The 16,351-nt window shown below is 42.8% G+C and overlaps 1 protein-coding gene across 1 annotated transcript; it reads right to left on the bottom strand.

Annotated features, from left to right (window-relative positions):
- Positions 1-2,697: 2,697 nt before the first annotated feature.
- On the bottom strand, positions 2,698-16,351 carry LOC109903717 (E3 ubiquitin-protein ligase RNF5). Its single transcript, XM_020500597.2, has 6 exons — positions 16,065-16,351; positions 4,144-4,162; positions 3,361-3,473; positions 3,207-3,261; positions 2,983-3,094; positions 2,698-2,890 (listed from the first exon to the last, which is right to left on the bottom strand). The coding sequence occupies exons 1-6, from the start codon at positions 16,271-16,273 to the stop codon at positions 2,781-2,783; spliced, it is 618 nt and encodes a 205-aa protein (XP_020356186.1). The 5' UTR covers positions 16,274-16,351; the 3' UTR covers positions 2,698-2,780.

Below are 16,351 nucleotides of genomic sequence, written 5' to 3'. Positions count from 1 at the left end.
ATTTAAAAATGTTCCACTAACTGTCCCCAGAGAATACTGTGACGTCATACAGTATTTACTCATGTGGCGAATTCTCCAGAGCACAACTGTACACAATACTGCTCACTCCAGCCTTCCCGTACACTATCCTCATGACTCTTTACAATAGTGTTAGACTGTTAACATATGACAAAGAACTCATAACGTGTCCACATTATTAGGTCTGTCTTCTCTATGACTTCACAGTGCAATGGCAGTTTGTTAAGAGAATATACAAAGTTGTTATTGTACCAGTCTGTAGACCATCCTAAAAAATATTCATAAATTATGTTCCTAAAATCTACAGACAAAAATTGAATCAGTTCAATTGTAATCAGGAATATTCAAATACATTCTCCCAAAATCGTACTTGACGGTGATACATCGCTCTTTGGCCTGGAAATAAAAGTGTCTATAGCAACAAAACATTGTTTTTTTATTGAATCAGGTTATAATCCCATTCTCACCCTCCCTTAACTCAAACAAGCTCTAATATTTGGGGAATAGCCTAAACCTGAAATTCCTTCAAAGGGCAATTTTTGTGTTCCATTTTGTCTAAGTACAGTTGAAGTCAGAAGTTTACATACACTCCACAAATTTCTTGTTAACAAACTATAGTTTTGGCAAGTTGGTTAGGACATTTACTTTGAATGACATGTACTTTTTCTTCAACAATTATTTACAGACAGATTATTTCACTAAACTCATTGCATCACAATTCCAGTGGGTCAGAAGTTCACATACACTAAGTTGACTGTGCCTTTAAACAGCTTGGAAAATTCCAGAAAAGGATGTCATGGCTTTAGAAGCTTCTCATAGTAAATTGGAGGTGTACCTGTGGATGTATTTCAGGGCCTTCAAACTCCGTTCCTCTTTGCTTGACATCATGGGAAAATGAAAAGAAATCAGCCAAGACCTAAGAAAAAAGTTTGATGACCTCCACAAGTTTGGTTCATTCTTGGGAGCAATTTCCAAATGCCTGATGGTACCACGTTCATCTGTACAAACAATAGTACGCAAGTATAAGCACCATGGGACCACGCAGCTGTCATACCGCTCAGGAAGGAGACGCATTCGGTCTCCTAAAGATGAACGTACTTTGGTGCGAAAAGTTCAAATTATCCCAGAACAACAGCAAAGGACCTTGTGAAGATGCTGGAGGAAACAGGTACAAAAGTATCTATATCCACAGTAAAACGAGTCCGATATCGACATAGGTCGCTCAGCAAGGAAGAAGCCACTGCTCCAAAACTGCCATAAAAAAGCCAGACTACGGTTTACAACTGCACATGGCGAAAAAGATTGTACTTTTTTGAGAAATGTCCTCTGGTCTGATGAAATAAAAAAATTAACTGTTTGGCTATAATGACCATTGTTATGTTTGGTGGAAAAAGGGGGATGCTTGCAAGCCGAAGAACACCATCCCAACCGTGAAGCACAGGGATGGCAGCATCATGTTGTGGGGATGCTTTGCTGCAGGTGGGACTGGTGCACTTCACAAAATAGATGGCATCATGAGGCAGGGAAATGATGTGGATATATTGAAGCAACATCTCAAGACATCAGTCAGGAAGTTAAAGATTAGTCGCAAATGGGTCTTCCTAATGAACAATGACCCAAAGCATACTTCCAAAGTTGTGGAGAAATGGCTTAAGGACAACAAAGTCAAGGTATTGGAATGGCCATCAAAGACCTGACCTCAATCCCATAGAAAATTTGTGGGCAGAACTGAAAAAGTGTGTGCAAGCAAGGAGGCCTACAAACCTGACTCTGTTACTCCAGCTCTGTCAGGAGGAATGGGCCAAAATTCACCCAATTTATTGTGGGAAGCTTGTGGAAGGCTACCCGAAACGTTTGACCGAAGTTAAACCATTTAAAGGCAATGTTACCAAATACTAATTGAGTGTATGTAAACGTCTGACCCACTGGGAATGTGATGAAAGAAATAAAAACCTGAATTAAATCCTTTGCTCTACTATTATTCTGACATTTCACATTCTTAAAATAAAGTGGTGATCCTAACTGACCTAAGACAGGGAATTTTTACTAGGATTAAATATCAGGAATTGTGAAACTGAGTTTAAATTGATTTGGCTAATGTGTATTTTAACTTCCGACTTCAACTGTATCTCTATGTTAACCACATAGATATTGTGGTACAGTAAAGTTACTTAGTGATTATTCTCATACTCCCCTAATTTACAATTAACTCAATCCAACCTTTTCTCTCAACACTGATTCCAGTATATACACCAGTCCCATCCCTAAAAAGTCAGCCCCCATGCCTCAACCCGGGTATCCACTGTGTGTGTGTGGTGTATTTATGTACAAATGCAGAGAAAGGTGGATAGATTGACTTCGCTTCACTCACCCTCACGTTTGGGTATCATCCACCACCACAGAGTGGTGTCTCAGTGTACTCTCCCTAACCAAATTAATCTCATAAATCATTTGGGGGGGGGGGGGGAATACACATATATTTGACTCGTTTGTTTGCTGCATTAGATATCACTTGCTAAGAGTAAACTGACAGTCATCCCACCACCACCCATCTATAGTCTAAAGTCTCCCAGTCACTACTGAGCAAGAAAGTTAATCGTTCCTGATGCTTTGTTGTGTGTGTATAAGCATATATATATATATATATATATATATATATATATATATATATATATATATATATATATATATATATATATACATACACATACACTCCCCCATCCCTACACCTCTCCTTTTCCACCTTCTATCCATCTTCTCCCTCACACAGTCAGCAGCCAGAAGAACAAGAAGATGGCCACGAACAGGAAGAGAGAGTCCTGCCAGTTGTTGCCGTTGTCAGGGTTGCCTTGGTGATCGGCTGCATGTGCGTCTGGGGGAACAGTGATAACATTGCAATGATCAGCCAATAGCCATTGTGTCAAGGAATACATTATGGTTGTGTGGGTGTCTGTTTGTGTGTACCTGCTCTGTGGAAGGGGTCATTGGTGTTGAAGACTGTGGTGAAGAAGCCGAATGGGAATGCACCGATCCCAAAGGACATGTGGAAGCCAGTGTCCCCAAACCCCTGGAAGGGCTGCAAGAAGAGGAAAGGGCAGAATAGTGGTCACACATTACAAATAGAATGAACACGCAAAGAACCATGCAATATTAAACGAATTAAAATGTAAGTGATGAAGAGGCCTCACCCCTCTGCTCTCTGGCTCCGTTCTCTGTCCCTGAGGCCGAGGCGGGGTTTTCAACCTGGAAGATGAAACACCAGTTAACCAATGCAGTTTCTCAGTGTCACATGTGTACAACTATGCACGCTCAAACACACACACACACACACACACAGTGTACCTGGGGTCCTCTTGGCTGGAGCTCCCTCTGCCGTAGAGGGGGATGACTTTCTCTCTGCCAATGCCTGCTTTACACACAGGACACTGCTGTTGGCTGGGCCGTGTCTCCAACCACTGCACCACAGAGAAGGGGAGGGAAAGAGAGATCACATGACTGAGACAGAAGCCATACTTTACTGTCTGTTCAATACTGTCAGTCTATTGGCATGCACTGACTTACTACAATGTGCAACACACAGGGTAGATCTATGAGATATAGTGTGTTATGTAAAAGGACTAAATCAATATACTTTCGTAGAATTATTTCATCAAATAAAAAGCGGCAAAATAATTCCAAATTATACTTTGCACTTTGTGTGTCATCAATATAAGAGAGTTTTGAGCAATAGAGCAAGTACGACAGCTGGGTACACAAGGCACTAGCGTTGACACTTCTATCAACAGCGTTAGCTAAGTAACTAATGAAAGAAAAACATAGACTTGTTCTTAGACAATAAAGGAGAAGGATATGCAATACTAATCATGTTGCGATGCATGTACAGCTTGTGCTATAATCTAAAGCACCTTGAGGACAAAAGGGGGTTGACAGTAAACACTGGTGTAATGAATGTGACATTAAGAACATTATCAACAAGCTGCACTAAATCAGCTGACTGACCAAGTTTGGTCTCAGGTCATGTCATGGGACAGGGATCGAGGGCTGGTTTCAACCAGTAGGAAAAGTGTAGCTAATATTTACCAGTACTGTGAAACTAAAGATAACACCTTTAAATGGAATACTTACTTGATGAAGGCAGGGCCAGCTGTGAAAGAGAGCAGGAGAACAAGGTTAAAGTGGGTATTATGGCATCACCTAGAAACCTGGTGACATTTGGAGGAACCTCCTAACGGCCTACTTAATTGAGTCGGAATTGACACACGGGGTGATTCTCAATTGCATACTCCTCGCTTCCGCTCTCCTCGTCTCCTTTTCAAAATACAATGAATGAGAAAGTCAGAGGTCCCTCTCCTCTGACCTTCTCCTCCAATTGGCTTTGAGGCGAGAAGAGAGGACACGAGGAGTATGCAATTGAGATTCTCCCATAGGCCTAGTTAGTGGGCTAGATTTTGGAATCCATATTTGCCTTGTTTTCCCAGTAGGCCCCTACAGGGTGCATCTGGTTACCCTGTTCTGACCTTAACGATGCGAGTGATTAAAATTATCCCGGCTCCCCATCGTTAGTTTTAATTAGCTCCATCTGTCGTCGCTCGTTAGCACCATCACGCCTCGTTACTGGCCAGATTGCTGCATTGTGGGACAGCAGGATGGTAGATGTAACATAGCGCTGCATTGTTGGTTCCAAAAACCATGGTTACAAAGAGGACTATCGTGAATGTGACAACCATAGAAATAGAAGAGAACTACCGAAGCCCCTAAGACAATGGTGAAATGGAGCGGCCCTTCTCGTTTTCTATGGTGACAATACATGGGCTAAAAGCGTGCCATACATTTGCATTCTGAAACTGGTTTGTGGCTCTATGGAACATATACAGCATTTGTAGAGCTGGGCAGTGACCATGGTTCTGGGAGGGTTTTAAGAGTTTAGTCAGGTGAAGAACTTATTTATAGGCACCAGTGGAAAGAAAGCAGCGACTGCACATTAGATCTGTGGGAGACAGGTGAAGTGTGTACTCTAGTCTAGCTACCTGTGCTAAGTAGGTTAAATTAGATGGAGACATTATTTGCCAGGGAAATCTAGCCTAATGTAGTCTCAGATACCCACTGTTTTACATCAAATGATTAGTCACCGTCAGTTCACTGCAATATTTTAGTGCATGGACAAGACTGGAGTTTCGACAATGAAATGAGCCCTCTATTGAGAAGTGTCAAACATCCAAATATACATTTCCATTCTTCAGTACAGCCTAACTTGTTCAAACACCAGCCTGTCAGGATTTGAAGTTTTAGGGCTGTGTAACATTTTATTCTATCCTCCAATTTTAGAAAAACATTGCCCTGGTAAAATTATGAAAATGTACTCAGAGTCTAAGGGGAGCTTAGTATTAACCAACAATGTTTACACCAGGAAGAGAGGACTTGCCTTCCCATAATAAAGGACAATAGAGAAGAAATCTCAAGATTAGTGGCATTCCCATCTCCAACCTTTCATTTGAAATGTGGATGTGGTCAGCGAAAAACACATTTCTGTAAGCATCCACCATACATGCTTGTTTCCAACTAGCAGGGGTTTTCAGGCCAACGCTGACGAAGAGGAAAGGAGCCTCTTCAGACTACTGAGATGCTCCTGTCGTCAAATGAGTGTCTGCTCTGCAGAAAATGTGACCACTCTTACTCTCCACAGGTCTCTCCAGCTATATTGTTACATTTAAATATAGGCTTTGGCTCTAGGGAAGGACACTTCCTCCTTATCTCCCACATGGGGGCTCAATATCAGCTATTGGAAGCTTAAGCCTTTCACCCTCAACGGGGATAGGGGTATTCAAGTGGACTTACTTTAGTATAAGTGAGACATGAATCTCCAAATAATTTCTCACTAAATAATACCATTTTCTAAAGGAAATCGAGATTAACACTATTCCTCTTTGCATGAATAATGTACATGAAATAGATAGTTACATTTTTTTATTTAACATTTTTTTTTTTTCCATTGAGAACAGTTCAGGAATGTGTGTTCCATCAAGTTTCATTGCTCATCAATGTTTAAAAAAAATGTATTTCACCTTTATTTAACCAGGTAGGCTACTTTGCAGAACCTTGAAGGTCATTGCCTGCTTTTTGTAATATATGATTCACGTGTCAATGTTGGCTAGTATCTAAGCTAGAGAAGATGTGTTCTTGGTAGAATCAATTAATGTTTAGTGAATAAGTGAGGGTAACTAAAGTTATCCATTGCCTATAACAGAGTGTAATAGTTATTAACCCAATGCAGAGGCTCAACCTCAACCAGTGACTGCTCTCCATGTGTGACAGGTTAAAGGAAATAGTCATAGCCTGTTATACATTAAAAAGTATTAGTAAATTCAGAGTATGTGAGGATCTTAAAACATCTAAGGTTAAAAAGATGCATTCAGTATCAGTTGATAAAGATTGATAACATTCATATAATTGTGTTAAAGGTCAAATCTGTCAACGGGTACGAATTGTGAGAGTAATGTGTAAATGTTATATTGATTACTTGATTTTGTAGTGCCTAAAAGTGTTAATCTGTGATCTACGAAATGCTCTTAATCTATGAGCCGGAGATCGATTGCTCTGGTCTCCACCCATATTCCTGGGGAAAATCGCGGTCTTTTTCTCATTCAACTAAACGTTAAGTTGAGAATACAACACCGTATCACTCTCGTGATTATTTCTCCCCTGTTTTCAGGTACTTTATTGATGATAAAAATAGTAATTTAAATGTTATAACTCACTAACATGTCAAGAGTGTTTAAGGTGTGTCTTAGTAACGTTTTGAGGAAGTTAGAGTTAAGTTTGAAGAGAGTAATATTAGCCCTGCTCGGTTGAAGTGAAGAATAGCATCGTACTGAGAGTAGCTGCCATTTTATGTCGATTGTGAATGAACATGTACGTTGTTAATAAGATATTTTGCTGTGTTATTTGTATAATGGTTTTTCTGTTGTTTTGTAATGTGTTACTTTTGTGAAATTGATTCAACTAAACGTTAAATTGAGAATACAACACCGTATCACTCGTGATTATTTCTCCCCTGTTTTCAGGGGCGTAACATTTTTGGAGGCTCCGCTGAGATAGCTGCTCAGATGTCCAGTTTCCACAACCTGGTCGCTGAATTCCGAGCCATCTAAATCTCCACATAACAACTCAGGCAGGCTGCAGTGAGGAAAGTGTTGCTGTTCGAGGGAAGTTGGAAGTTAGTGGTTAAGTACGTGTCAACTGAGGCCATTGATCGACCATCAGAGACAGTAAGGACCATCTAATTCAGAGTCAACTCCTGCACAGTAAAAGTTCCTCCTGTTCTGTCAACATGACAAGCGCCTTGGAAGAACTACAGGAAGAGGTAGTAGGAGAATTGCACACCCTGACTAAAGACAAATTACTAGAGATATGTGATTTCCTTGAAATATCAGGCGAACAGAGAAGAGATGTTAAAGACAAATCCCGCATAGCATTAATGACTCGCATTATGATGTTCCTTGAAAGAGAGGAAGTTGCAGAGTTAGAAGATGGCGGCATGTCGGAATTGTTGCTACTTAGAGACGAAATGACAGAGATGATCAGTGGCATAGATAACAAAACAGGGCAAATTGACCATGATATTGAACCAGCCGGAACACATCACAGAATAGAGGAATTGAGAACTGTAACTCCACAACAAGGGGTGGGAACTGAGCAGATTATTGCAGCCAAAGCCAGTGATTCTCTGCGTCAGCCCCAACAACATGCCAATCTCCAGGGGAGCGTGCCGCTCTCACCCAATGCACAGCCCAGCTCATACTGGCGCAAAGAGTTAAAAATTTCTGGTCAGATAGGTGAACCGGGCCAGAAAGAAAAACTTATTTTTTCCAGCCTTGTCCATCAGATTGAAAATGGACTTAACAGAGGATATCCTGAGGTAGAAATAGTAGACGCAGTAGTCAGGGCTATTTCTCCAGGCTCACAGCTACGCAGCTACTTGGAAGGTAAACCCCAGCTAACTCTTCCCACACTTAGATGTATCCTGCGTTCCCACTTCCAAGAGAAGAGTGCAACAGAGCTTTACAAACAGCTAGCTTCAGAAGCACAGCATAGCAAGGAGACCCCTCAAAGTTTCCTGATGCGCGTTTTAGATTTGAGGCAAAAAGTACTGTTTGCATCCCAGGAGTCAGAATCAGGGCTTAAGTATGACCCTGCTCTAGTCCAGAGCATGTGTTTTCACACAGTCCTTACGGGTCTCCAGAGTGACAGTATCAGGATTGACATGCAGCCTCTCCTGCTAGAGAGCAAACCATCAGATGAGGTTTTGCTAGAGAAGCTTAACATTGCTTGTGCTAATGAGATAGAAAGACGAAACAAAAAGCGGTTTAATGCCCCACAGCCTGCTACAACTGTAAGTGTAGTCCAGTTAGAAGATACGCCATCTGCAAAGTGTCCTGTGAAGGAAGCCAAAACTACGATACCCGCAGGACTGTTAACAGAGTTAGCTGAACTTAAGACAGGTGTAGCTTCTCTAAAAGGTCTCAGTGCAGAGATTGCTCAGATTAAAGAGACATTACAGCAGCCTGTTTCAGTCACCGCCTTGTGCCTATGCCCCACCCCCAGTTAGGAGGCCAAATAGGGACCCCCAGCCACCTGTTTCCCAGCAGCAGTATTACAGCAACTACAGTCGGTCCCAAGCACCTGACCCTGCGCAGCATCAATATGCACCTAACCGGTATACCAACCACTCTGCTCAAGCTCCAAGGAGGTGTTTTGTCTGCCAGCAGGCCAGAACAGATGCACGCTGCACACACTGCTTCCGATGTGGGAGTGGAGAACATTTTCAAGCTGGATGTAAAATCCGGGGAGCCAGACCATCAAGGGAGGCGCCTTTAAACGGAAACGGGTTACCACTGAGGGACGAGTGTTAACCGTAGCTACCAAAAAGTCCCAGGAATGTGCAAATTGTGCCAGAGAAGATTCATTTGAGAACCTGAAACAATGTTCATCATGTAAAGAGACACTGTACTGTTCCAAAGTATGTCAAAACCAACATTGGACTAAACATAAGGAAAGATGCACTCACCTGAAAATTTACTCTAATAGTGAAAGGTTTTCCTGTACAGAGGAAAATGCCCACTCCTTACCATCCCTAGCTCAAGGTTGCCACCCCCGTAAGGTCACCTCGCTAGTAGGCAGACAGTGCCTTATTGAGTGTCACCTGAATCGCCACCACCTCCAAGCTCTATGGGACACAGGCTCTCAGGTATCGGTCATTGATGAACGATGGAAAGAGGAATCCCTCCCAAACGCAAGGCTGAGAGATGTTTCAGAAATTCTGGACTCACCTGATGATCTAAGGTTGACTGCAGCAAATGGGACTGAAATGCCGTACCTGGGATGGATTGAAACAACTTTTCGGCTAGCCTCTGAAACTGACCAAACAAAGGAACTGATCATCCCGGTGCTGGTAATGAAAGGCTGTCACCTATCACATCCCATGATAGGTTTCAATGTTATCGAGCACATCCTGACAATGACCGAAAAGACTAAACGATACAGTACAGTAAAAACAGCTTTCCCAAGCCTCAATAGAAACAAGGTGAGAGCTTTTATACAGGCTGTTAGCGCAGAACAGACAGATGAATACGCAGTGAAAACCAAGAAAGAGAAGGTTGCTGTACCAAAACACAGTAGCATTCAGATTGAGTGCCGTGTAGCTTCCCAGCCTTTCAAAGATGACATGACAATGCTTTTCCAGCCAGACCTGAACCCGCAGTGGCCAGACGACCTTGAGTTCTTTGACACACTAGTCAGAGTCAGGAAAGGTGTTTTTCCAGTTATCCTGCTTGATGTCTCTAACCCCACTGACCACGACATTGCCCTGCTAGGACGCACAATAATCGGTACAGTACAAACCATTATGACTGTGTTACCTGCCCAAGTCTTTGAAAAAACTGTCACCCCAGCCACAGTGAATCACACCAGCGTTCGAACCCCATGTACTGCTACTGAACAGTGGGATCCACCAGTAGATTTAACTCACCTAACCGAAGAACAGAGAGAGGTTGTTAGGCAAATGCTTAGAGAAGAGTGTCACTCCTTCTCCAGATCAGACAATGACACTGGCTGCATTGAACGATTGAAAATGACTATTTCTCTAAAGGACTCTGAACCAGTAAAGCGCACATACATGTCAGTGCCCAGGCCACTGTATCAGGAGATGAAGGCTTACATTTATGACCTCATAGTCCAGGGCTGGGTTAGGAAGTCAAACTCTTCACCTGTCGTGTGCGTTCGTAAGAAGGACGGGACCCTCCGGTTGTGTATAGATTACAGAGACCTGAACAGAAAGACACATCCCGACCGCCAGCCCATCCCTCGGGTCCAAGACATCATGGACAGTTTAGGTGGTAATTCCTGGTTCTCCCTCTTAGATCAGGGGAAAGCGTATCACCAGGGGTTCATCTCTGAAGAGAGCAGACCACTGACAGCATTTGTGACCCCATGGGGACTCTATGAGTGGATACGTATGCCATTCGGCCTCATGAACGCTCCTGCAGCTTTTCAGCGGTGTATGGAGGAGTGTTTGGAAGGGCTCCGGGATAACATCTGCATTCCTTATCTGGACGACACGCTAGTTTTCAGTAAAACATTCGACAGCCATGTGAATGATGTGCGAAAAGTTTTGCAGCGTCTCAGAGAGTATGGCATTAAACTCAAGCCAAGTAAGTGTGATCTCTTTAAACCCCAGGTCCGTTATTTGGGCAGAATAGTGTCTGCAGAGGGCAGCCGAGTTGACCCAGCCGATTTTGAAGCAGTAAGAGCATTGAAAGAAATCAGACCAGAGACTGTGGGCCAGCTCAGAAAAATGCTTGGTTTACTCACTTACTACAGACAGTACATCAAAGACTTTTCTAGGAGTGCCTGCTGCCTGTATGACCTCCTGAAAGCAGATTCAGAGAAATTACCTGACCACCCACGGAAAACAGAAACAAAGAAAGTAAGTCATGTGGTGCCCTCAAACAAGCCAATCCTGTGGACTGACCAGCATCAACAGGCACTTGAACAGCTGATTGAGTGTTTGCTTCACCCACCAGTTTTAGGTTTCCCTGATTTCACTCAGCCATTTGTTGTACACACTGATGCGTCACACCAAGGCTTGGGAGCAGTTCTTTATCAAAAGCAAGAGGGGAAGCTTAGGGTCATTGCTTATGGCTCTCGAACCTTAACAGCAGCTGAGAAGAACTATCACTACCACTCGAGCAAGCTAGAATTTCTAGCTCTAAAATGGGCAATCACTGATAAGTTCCATGACTATTTGTACTATGCTCCGACCTTCACTGTATACAGCGATAACAACCCGCTCTGCTACATTCTGTCTACTGCAAAACTGAACGCATACCACTTCCAGGTGGGTTGCAGACTTGGCTGATTTCCACTTTACAATAAAGTACAGGCCAGGCAGAGAGAACGGTGATGCAGATGCTTTGTCAAGGATGCCACTGGATGTAGAGTCACTGATGAGAGAATGTTCTGAGGAGCTTCCACCAGACACCATCGCCGCCACGATACAAGCAGTTGAGGTACAGAAAGAGGCTGTTGTACCTTGGTCATTTTCAGCTGCATCTATGGCAGTATCAGCTGAAGGTGAGACAACCCCTGCAACAACCAGCTCGATCCCAAAAGATGGGATAAGAGAAGCACAAGAATCTGATCCGGTCATCCGTCCTGTGCTCAATTTCAAACTGTCTGGTTCCAAACCGCCAGTTAAAGAGCAAAAGAAATTCAGTCCAAAGACAAAATGCCTATTCAGAGAATGGGACAAATTGACAATAGACAGTGATGGCATTCTGTACAGAATCACTACAGCCCGCAAGCAGTTAGTTCTACCAGAGCAGTACAAAGGTAAAGTGATGGAAGAGTTGCACAATAACATGGGACACCAAGGTACTGACCGCACACTGTATCACTAGTACGTGACCGCTTCTTCTGGCCATATATGCAATCTGACATCGAGCACTATGTGACTTAAACTTGTAGCTGTGTCAAGCAGAAAAAGCCAGCCCATGCAACAAGAGCTCCTCTGACAAACATTGTGACAACACAGCCATTTGAACTGGTATGTATTGACTTCCTTCATCTCGACAGATGCAAAGGGGGATATGAGTACATCCTCGTGATTGTTGATCATTTTACACGGTTCACTCAAGCCTACGCCACCACATCAAAGTCAGGTAAAACTGCTGCAAATCTCATCTTCAATGACTTTGCCCTGAAGTTTGGGTTCCCGTCCCGCATCCACCATGACCAAGGGGGAGAATTTGAAAATCAGTTGTTCCATCAGTTAAAGAAACTCAGTGGCATGGCGGGGTCCAGGACAACACCCTATCACCCGATGGGAAACGGTCAAGCGGAACAGAACATTGTTGCAAATGTTAAAGACACTAACTGAGACACAAAAGTCAAATTGGAAGGAGTCTCTGAACAAACTGGTTTATGCCTATAACTGCACCCGTTGCGAAGTGACTGGCTATTCACCATTTTATCTTCTGTTTGGGAGATCACCCAGGCTTCCAGTAGATATGCTCTTTGGATTGTGCACAGAGGCAGGTTCCAGTAACCAGCGAGAATACGTGGAGAACTGGAAACGAGGGATGGAAGAAGCATACGTCATTGCAAATGAAAATGCTCAGAAAGCCGCTGAAAGAAGTAAGAAGTACTATGACACTAAAGTTAGGAGTTCAGTGCTACAGCCTGGCGAGCGAGTTCTGATTAAAAACCTGACACCAAGAGGAGGACCAGGAAAACTCCGTAACTATTGGGAAGATACAATTCACACAGTGGTGAGACAAATGGGTTCAGACCTGCCGATTTATGAATTGAGACCAGAAAAGGGTAGGGGACGCTCCAGGGTCCTGCACAGAAATCTGCTCATGTCCTGTGACCACTTACCTTTTGAGACACAACCAGAAATGACCAAAGTGGACAGAAGTCAGAAAACGAGGAGACACCAGCCTGCATCACAGACTCTAGATTCTGATGAAGATAGTGGGGATGAATATGACCTTCATCATGAGCCGCTACAGGTTCCCACATCTCCTACAGTACCTGAGGAGAGGAATGCTGAACCAGCGAGAGAGTGGGAACACAGGCCCCCAACAGTGAAACAGACAGTTGCAGTGCCAGTCCCTGATACGCTACCAGCACAGCTTCTTGTTGAAAAGCGGCTGGAGGAGACAACAACAGTTAAAGACCTGCCTGCTGAGGAGAGTAACTTGCCTGCTGAAAATTTGCCTGATGATCGTCCACCAAGTGCCTTTCCTTCATATACTGATGCTGCTGAACCTGAGGAACCAGCCTACCCACTGCCACAAAGAGAGAGACACCCTCCAAGACGTATCACCTATGATCAGCTTGGTATCCCTTCCTGCTACAGTATACAGCCACAGTTGTTCCCTGTCTACTCTGCACCAGGACTGGTTCCATGGCTGCCATCACTACAGCAATGTTACTTCAGCCACCTTACATGTATGGGCTTCAGCAAACATGAGACTACAGAGTTGACATGTTTGACCATGGACTACTGTCTGATTTCACAGACTGTCAAAAGAGACAATTTGCAGACTATGCATATAGATCATTAAAATTGATGGACTGTTGATCAATAGTATGAGAAAATACTGCTTATGTTATATAGCTGGTCAACAGATATGGTATGTGAATATAACTTGTTAGTTATATTTGAACTGTGACCCTTGACCTCTGCTCAAGTACTACCCTACAGAAGAGGATTTTCTAGGTCCAGTGCATACGGACTGTTGAAGAAGACAATGTTGGGACAACATTTATTGTGTCGGGGAGAGTGTGACAGGTTAAAGGAAATAGTCATAGCCTGTTATACATTAAAAAGTATTAGTAAGTTCAGAGTATGTGAGGATCTTAAAACATCTAAGGTTAAAAAGATGCATTCAGTATCAGTTGATAAAGATTGATAACATTCATATAATTGTGTTAAAGGTCAAATCTGTCAACGGGTACGAATTGTGAGAGTAATGTGTAAATGTTATATTGATTACTTGATTTTGTGGTGCCTAAAAGTGTTAATCTGTGATCTACGAAATGCTCTTAATCTATGAGCCGGAGATCGATTGCTCTGGTCTCCACCCATATTCCTGGGGAAAATCGCGGTCTTTTTCTCATTCAACTAAACGTTAAATTGAGAATACAACACCGTATCACTCTCGTGATTATTTCTCCCCTGTTTTCAGGTACTTTATTGATGATAAAAATAGTAATTTAAATGTTATAACTCACTAACATGTCAAGAGTGTTTAAGGTGTGTCTTAGTAACGTTTTGAGGAAGTTAAGAGTTAAGTTTGAAGAGAGTAATATTAGCCCTGCTCGGTTGAAGTGAAGAATAGCATCGTACCGAGAGTAGCTGCCATTTTATGTCGATTGTGAATGAACATGTACGTTGTTAATAAGATATTTTGTTGTGTTATTTGTATAATGGTTTTTCTGTTTTGTAATGTGTTACTTTTGTGAAATTGATTCAACTAAACGTTAAATTGAGAATACAACACCGTATCACTCTCGTGATTATTTCTCCCCTGTTTTCAGGGGCGTAACACATGCAGCAAGCAGGTGTGCTCAAGCGAAGGCATTCACTGTCACATTGCAAACGTCAGATCGATACATTGTTGCTGTAGCTTGTGCAACTGAAAGGGGGCATGAATCAAGTTGCACAATAATGATTTTGGCAAGATGCTGATAGCTAGCCAACTAGGTTACGTCCAGAATAGCCCAATAATGAACTAAAAAGAGCCTTAGTCCAAGGACCTTACATGTTCTGTTTAAAGGCGAATTGGTAGGATGGGTACCAGTCTCTTTAGCTAATCCACTCAATGTACTCCATATCATGTGACAATGACAAGGAGTGGCACGTTAGCTAAAAATATTGGTATTCAGACTAGCGAATTGGCTCTGGAAGCCAAAACAGCCACTATCGATTCTAAATTGCAGTACAGTTCTAGAAACATAAATCCCTTTACTTTCATAAGACAAAAATATTTCACAAATACAAAACACAGTTGCAGCTGACAGTATTTTCAGTGACAACATGTTTGCGGCTTCCATTTTTTGAGTTAACATGTTCAGAGACGCAGATCGCTAATTAGCACAGGTAGTCAGTCAGTCAGTCCACTGTCTTCCGTATCTTTTCCATAAACAAGCGCTGCAACATAAAAATGTTGTCTCGTGGGAACCTTATAAAAGGTGTGTATCAATTTAAAAATTGTATTATTTGTCGCTGATATGAATGATAAGGTCCTTATGCTTCCAAAACCGTAAGGCAAGCGATTCGTGTTAATGTTCAGACCGAGTTCAGACCTTTAAAACAAAACGAACCCATACAGAATAAGCCTTCGCCCAATGACTCTTCAAATCAATCACATTTATTTATAAAGCCCCTTTTACGTCAGCCTATGTCAAAGTGCTATACAGAATCAAAGTCTAAAACCTCAAAACAGCAAGCAATGCAGATGTAGAAGCACGATGGAACTGTGTAATGGAGCTGAAAGTAATGATCAAGGGCTACGGCCAACGCAACTTAGCCAACTAAAGCCAGGTAGCGAGATCGTACAACCATTAACTTACCTAGCTAAATTGAGTTAATGTTAATAAAATGTGGGAATCAATGTTGTAAAGTTGAGGAGCATATCAGTCAAATGCACTTTATTTCGATGGGTTGGGTTGGCCAATGTATGAGACTCAGCCAACCAACACTCATCCATGATTAACGTCATCTAGTAGATGTACTCGCTAGACTTCAAGTTAGCCATCTTGCTTGTTAACATTTAACTATATACGTGCAAGCATTTGTCTTCGACGTATGGGTGTGATCCGACAAAACAACCAGCTAACTTCCATGCAATAACAAGCGAACGGAAATGTTTTAAAAAGGTAAACAAGGCAATGCCCGCTGGCTATGTATGGAAGTAAGCTGTTAGAATGCAACAACATTCCCTATTACTCGCGATTGATCGAAAGTATACCACGGCTCGTACCAGAACAAGTGCCCGCACAAGCTGATGACAGCGTCCCTTGCTGTGTCCAAACAAATGTTGCATTCGAATGTTGACCGATCTGGCTCGGATTCTCCCTCTCCGCCGCTTCCTCCCGGGCCATCGCGCTCGTTGCTGCTCTCACCAGCCGGGAACTCTCCTCTGCTTGCGGGCCTGCCATGACTCGAGGACCAGGGATCCGCGGCCGCCATAATTGTTTACTGAAAAAATTAATAACTCGGGCAGATAGCTTCGAGATTTCACTTTACATGTGTACCACCCCTTCCGTT

This window comes from Oncorhynchus kisutch, linkage group LG14 (assembly GCF_002021735.2).
Source record: "Oncorhynchus kisutch isolate 150728-3 linkage group LG14, Okis_V2, whole genome shotgun sequence".
In the NCBI taxonomy this organism is placed as follows: domain Eukaryota; kingdom Metazoa; phylum Chordata; class Actinopteri; order Salmoniformes; family Salmonidae; genus Oncorhynchus; species Oncorhynchus kisutch.
This window is presented reverse-complemented; position numbering and strand designations above follow the sequence as displayed.